At 27.7% G+C, this 6,962-nt stretch overlaps 1 protein-coding gene across 1 annotated transcript in view; it reads right to left on the reverse strand.

Moving 5' to 3' along the window:
* Positions 1–1,195: 1,195 nt before the first annotated feature.
* LOC115242860 (fatty acyl-CoA reductase 1-like) overlaps positions 1,196–6,962 on the reverse strand; it is a 9,034-nt gene continuing 3,267 nt past the window's right edge. Inside the window, exons 5-8 of the mRNA XM_029819439.1 lie at positions 6,827–6,835; positions 5,326–5,537; positions 3,396–3,622; positions 1,196–1,305 (exon numbers count right to left, since the gene is read on the reverse strand). Of these exons, the coding sequence (XP_029675299.1) occupies positions 1,221–1,305; positions 3,396–3,622; positions 5,326–5,537; positions 6,827–6,835 (533 nt within the window). The 3' untranslated portion in view covers positions 1,196–1,220. The remainder of the gene's footprint in view (positions 1,306–3,395; positions 3,623–5,325; positions 5,538–6,826; positions 6,836–6,962) is intronic.

Raw genomic sequence — 6,962 nt, forward strand, 5'->3', positions numbered from 1 at the left:
TATAATAGTGCTATTTTATATATTATACAAAATATTTATTTGGAACATAATAGTGTAATAATTTAATAAAAATAAAATGCATTTTAATTTTCTCAAGAGAATCTATAATATTTCTGTAAATGCAACATTGATTTTGACAAATACTATTTCAAATTACAAATCCTCACAAACTGAATTACTTTTAAATACTTGGCTAGTTAAATATTAATTTCATATTTATTTTTTATTTTTTATTTTTAGGGATTCTTTATTTTTTAGGGGAGAATTTTTTTTATAAGCTATTTTTTAGTAGTAACTATTTTTTAAACATTTCGTTGCGTTGGGATATTTTTTATATACTTGGCGTGTTTTTTTAACCTTTGCAAAGTTTTTTTTAGTAGGATTTTTAGTATGTTCAACTACACCTAACATTTTACGATATAGGTGCTTTTCTTTTTCTAAGCAATAATGCTATATGAACAACAATGTATGGAAAGTTTTGAGAAGTTTTTGGAAATGAGCACAAGAGCGAGAGAGAGAGGGGGGGGGAGAATTACGCTGGCATAACATGTTTTTTGAAAGCAGAACAGTTATTGGGTAAATATGCATATTAGGAAACTCATTACTAATGACCCTCACTCCCCATGACTTTGCCCTTGACATATGTTATCAAGGTCATGACTCTGAGTAACATCCAAGACGTTTTAGTCATTATTCGTTATTTATTAAAAAGTTATTAACAATTAAAGTGTACGATAAGAATAAGATACATTAAATGCGATAATCTAAACTTCTCCGAGTATGAATTTTATGTGCACATATACATGTAGTTTAGTGAAACAAATAAAGTGAAGTTTGTACATACAGAAAAAAATTTGTACATATCTTTCTGATATACAATAAAATGGAAAGAGGAAAAGAGAAAGAAAGATAATTTAAGTATAATATCATTGCATTTGTTTATATATGCTCCTATATTTCTTTTAATGCATTATATATTTTAATTATCAATAAGTACAGTTCTTACAATATTATATCAGCTTGTAAGTTATAAAATTTAATTTATTCTTGTTTTTATTTGTGTATTCTTCCTCTCGTAGTCCGATTAAGAAAATTAGAAATTAAAATGTTACATAAACTAATATTCTCGTATCTTGTGATTAATCAATTAATACATCTTATAAATAAACAAGTAATATATCTAATCTAAAAAAAAAAACAATGTTTCGTTACTTTTACACTTACTTTTTACGATGTGCTTTGGCTGCTTCTAATCGATTCATGTCTTCGTGCAGAAGATATATTTTGGCACCTATTATTGCATTTCTCCAAACAATAAAATAAATATTTAATAATTTAAATATTGTAAAAATTAATATACCACTATTAGTAATTAAAAAATCTCTATTTTTAACAGGTCACTATTTTTTGAGTTTCTGTTTGGTAACTTTTACATATAGAAAACTACTATCTGAGCAATATGGGAAATTTTCTTCTTATCTTATGGTGCTGTTACGTGCCCCCAAAAAATCTGCGAAAATTTTCGACTTTCTAATATGAAAGCTTAAAGCTTTTTTTTACGAAATTATTTTTTTTAATGTTTCTAAGATTTTTTGTTACTGAGTTATCACGGATTAAATAAAAAATGATCGTTTTAACTTTGATTTCTCATAACTCCGTTATCAAATATCAAGAAATATAAAAAAATTTGTTGCTATTGTTGTTGACATTTAGTAAAGGTAATGTACTATCAGTGCACTAAAAAGCAATATTTTTATCGTTAATTGACCTTTTTTTCGTTTATTTTTTTATCGCTAAATAAAGCAATTTCACAATTTTCTGTACGTTTTGCCTCATAAAATCATAAGAGCTACCATAAAAAAAAATCTTATAGCTATTCGGCAAATTTTCATTTAAATGCAGGGTGCTTAAAAGTACAAAAAAACGTGAAGAATAAATTTTTTTGTTGTTTTATTAGGTGTACAACTTTGCTTCCGCCGTTTTCCTATAGATGGCTTTAGCGGTAAGTAGTGGTCGAAATAAATAAATCATAGACGTCATGCAATAAACTTGGGCATCTGTCAACATAACCCCAAAGAAACATTAGTCGATTTGTGTCTGCATCATAAAGCTATTCTCGATTGAAAATGTCAGTTTACGAGCCAAATTCTCGTCATTTGCGGGAGGTTTTAATTTTCTGCTTCAATATGAAGAAACCTGCGGCTGAGGCTCATCGAATGCTCTCAAATACTTATGGTGAGGCCGCTATTAGTAAAAGAACGTGTCGTGAGTGGTTTCAACCCTTCAAGAACGGTGATTTTCACGTCGAAGACCGGCATAGCGGTGGAAGAGAGAAGGTTTTCAAAGATGCAGAATTGGAGGCATTACTTAATAAAGACTCGAGTCAAAGTCAAGAAGAAATGGCACGATCATTGGGAGTGACTCAACAAGCAATTTCAAAACGCCTCAAAGACATGGGAATGATTCAGAAGCAAGGAAATTGGGTGCCGTACGAGTTGAAACTTTACAATAAAGCCTCGAATTTCGGAAAAAAAACGGCGGAAGCAAAGTTGTACACCTAATATATAATTGTTTTCTGGGTTAAAACAAAAAATCACTAATTTTTACGTTATTTTCATCTATTTGCATCATGTTTACATGTTAAAAAAAAATGGCATTTATAACATTATTAAAAATTAACAAATTCACAAAAACTCAAAAAAAATTGTGACTTCGAAAATAGAGATTTTAAGCTTTAAAACCTTTTTTTAGATTTAAATTTCGTTCATTTTTAACGAAGTTACAGCTATCTGAATTTCACCTATTTTTTAAGAAAAATTATGTGTTCCTCTAATTTTTGTGAGGAATTTAGTATCTATTAAAAATATAAGTAAATTGACCGATTTATCTGAATCTTATTTTATAGATGTCTCGTATAAAAAACTTTTTTATTAAAAATTTCAAATTTGGAAGATAAGAAAAGGAAAAGAAAGTATGTATGTTAATTATCAAAAACGTTAAATTTTTTAAATACAATAAATAAGAAAAAATGTAATTTTATATTAAACTGATAAATTTGTATAAGTTATACACAATATTTTAACGATATGTGGCAGTATTTTATTATTTTTTTATTATCATGTTTCTGTTATTACCAGTAGATACGTCAGATATAAAAATTATTTTCTCAAACTTTAATTTTTTGTGCATTCTATAAAAAAGCAATTTGCTCAAAAATTCAAGACAATATTATAAAAATTGTGATACACACAATTTAATAGAGAGCAATATCTAGTAAATATCTATGAATATAAAATTCAAAATTAGAAATAAAAGCCCAAAAACAATATGAGCGTGGGTCAATTTATTAGTTTCTTTTCTCTATTTAAAATCAAGCTCTATATATTTATATTTACCTCAAATATTTTGTCATATCCATGTCAGACAGATCGATCGAGAACATTTTTCGGTTATCAGATGGTATTACTAACATTAGATCTTGACTATTTGTATTATCAAATTTCCATTCGTTACGTGTAAAATGTTGCACAGCACGGTTGCTCACATATGCTTTCCTCTGCAGTTCCAATATCCTATGTTGCATATTATACATACATATATATGTGTGTATATATAGGGTATATCAGACCACCCGTGCCAGCCGAATATTTCGAAAACCGAGAACGGTAGACAAAAATATTTCAGACAAAAGTTGTAGGGTTTCAAGTAACGCATTACATAGCAATATTAGTACGACCTTGAATATCGTTGTCAAGGTCACGTGAAGGTCATCATAAATTTCTTAAATGAAGCCCTCTATTCTTTATTACATATTTTTATATCTTATCTCGAAAGCTTTTCAAAACACTATAATAAAGTATTTTTTCATTAAATGCTTTTTGAGTTATTTTATATCTTAATCTGACATATTTTGATATAAAAAATAAAATATCTTCATTAAATTTTTGAGTTATTTTATATCTTAATCTGAAATATTTTGATATAAAAAATAAAATATCTCGTAAAATATTTAGTTTTCGATAATCTTACCGTAATATTTTTTTGTACAGACTAATGAGACAAATCAATCAATATAAAAAAATAATTTTTTTAAAGAAAAAGTATGTAATTACTTATAATGTATTTTTTTAGACAATTATTTGTTTTTTTACACCAATCGATTTGTCTCGTTATTCTGTACATAAAAGTTTTACGGTAAAATTATCGGAAACTAAATATTTTACGAGATATTTGATTTTTTATATCAAAATATGTCAGAATAAAATATAAAATAACTCAAAAAGTACTTAATGAAATTGTTTAAACAATAGTTTTTTAACAAATGAAACAAACAAACGTTTTTAAGGGGGCATAGGGCATACCCGTTTAAACTTTCGAAAATTGAGTATATTTTCTAGGTTTTTTTTGCAGCGCAACGATTTGATAAAAAATTTTAATTTTTTTTACAATATTAATACAATATTATTAACTACTTAAATAAAAATTTTCAGCTTAATAAAATTTTTTTTAGAAGTTATGCGAATATTTGCAGATTTATGTTTTTATGCACGGTGTGCATGAAAACTCGGGCTATGTTCGACGGATTGAATTCAAACTTTGCATGCGAATTCTTAATAAGATTCTGCATCTGCTAATGAAGCCATTTTTCAATCCGATTTCCCATTTTTTGTTATAAACAAAAAAATGAACCTTTTAAAAAAAAAACAAAACTTTTTTCAACACACCGCCATTTTTTTATTTTTAAAAATTTTGAAAAAATGATTGGATAGCAGATAGCTATTAATATGTTTAATAAATTAAAGCTTGTATTTTTTATTTCGGACATGATCTACGAATGTATTCATGCACACCGTGCAGCCACCTAAAATATGGAGGAGCTCTGCAAATATTCCCATAATATAAGAAAAAAAAATTTTTTTAATGCAGTATATATAAGATTTTACAAAAACTGTATTAAGTTTTAAAAATATCTTAGACAAGTTAGGTAAAATATTATATTAAATAAGATTGCAAGAATGTCGCAAGATATATATTATTTTAAAATATCAAAAATTTTATTTTAATATATTTTAATGAATTAAGCATTAAGAACGTAGATGTAAAAAATTTTATTTAATTCTTTTAAACTCTTTAATTTAATCTTATCCAATAAAATCATATATAAATTCAATAGAGAATAAATATGTGACATTTCAGCTTTCTAAACTCTAATGCAAAAGAAGAAGAAATTGAATAAAGCGTGTAATGATAGCATAACGTAAATTTAATTTTAAATTAAAATAATTTCTGATTATAGCTTAATATAGAGCTAGAGATGCGTTAATATATAATACATATAAATTGATGATCGTACTTTGTCAATCCAAGTTTCCAGATTACGAGAATTATAATGTTGATGACAGTATCTATTGGTATATGATTTTGTGAAATATAGTTACTAGCATAGACTACCCGTAACAATCCTTTGCCGCCGAAACAATAAAACCCTACAGGACCATTAAAATTATCTATCCATCCTGGAATTGGATCCATTATTCCTCACATTGAAGACAATTAATGTATTAAACTTCACTTTGATCGAGAGCAGGGGTCATTTGAAAGTACACCCAAAGTGCATATTTTCAGTTTGCTGAAATAGCATTAGGGAAGATAAAAAATGTATGTTCTATTTCTCTACCCACACAGAGCTACATATCTAATCGAGATCTACTGGATATCGACATATCCATATAATTTCCATATCTATTATGGATAATCAATAGATATCTATTAGATATCAAAAATATCTATATCTCCCGTATAACCAGCTGGGATATCTAGTGGATATCCACATATTATCCACACATCCATGTTAACTAAAAATTTATTTAAAAATATCCAGTAGGTATCCATTAGATATCATAGAATGTCCACATATTCACGTCCACTAAATATCTGACAAGAATATCTAGTACATATCCACTTATTGTCCACATATCCATGTCCACTAAAAATCTAACAAGAATATCTAGTAGATATCCACTTATTGTCCACATATCCATGTCCACTAAAAATCTAACAAGGATATCCAGTGGATATCCGATTATTGTCCACATATCCATGTCCACTGAATATCTGACAAGAATATTTAGTGGATATCCGATTATTGTCCATATATCCACGTCCACTGAATATCTGACAAGGATATTTAGTGGATATCCGATTATTGTCCACATATCCACGTCCACTGAATATCTGACAAGGATATTTAGTGGACATCCGATTTTTGTCCACATATCCACGTCCACTGAATATCTGACAAGGATATTTAGTGGACATCCGATTTTTGTCCACATATCCACGTCCACTGAATATCTGACAAGGATATTCATTAGATATTTACATGTTATCTACATAATATCCATGTCCACCAAATAGCTACGAAAGATATTTATTAGAGATCCACGTGTTATCTACATATTCATTTCTTATTCGTAAAAATGTTTGCCAGAAATATTTAATAAGCATATATCCATTATTAATTAGAAATTAAAATCTAAATAGTTATATTTGAATTTTTGTTATATACGTATAGTTAATATTATTATTAACTATTCGATATTTTACATTTTGTATTATGTGCGTAATACGCATACGTTTATCTTCTTGGTGCCTATATTATAATTATGGTTCTTTATTGGGTGAGTTTACTCACGAGGTGAAAATTAAAAAGTGAGCGATTCACTAATAGATTATCTACGATTTCATTCGTCGAAACCCATACAGAACACAACATCCAATAGATATCTAGTGAATATCTACATATCTATCTGATGTCCATATCTACCATGGATAACTAATAGATATCTAATAGATGAACAAAATATCTATATCTCTCGAATGACTACCGAAGATATCCACTAGATATCCACGTGAAATCCACATATCCATGTCCACCAAACAGCTACCGAAGATATCCACTA

Source organism: Formica exsecta, unplaced genomic scaffold (genome assembly GCF_003651465.1).
Source record: "Formica exsecta isolate Colony F162 unplaced genomic scaffold, ASM365146v1 scaffold656, whole genome shotgun sequence".
NCBI lineage: Eukaryota > Metazoa > Arthropoda > Insecta > Hymenoptera > Formicidae > Formica > Formica exsecta.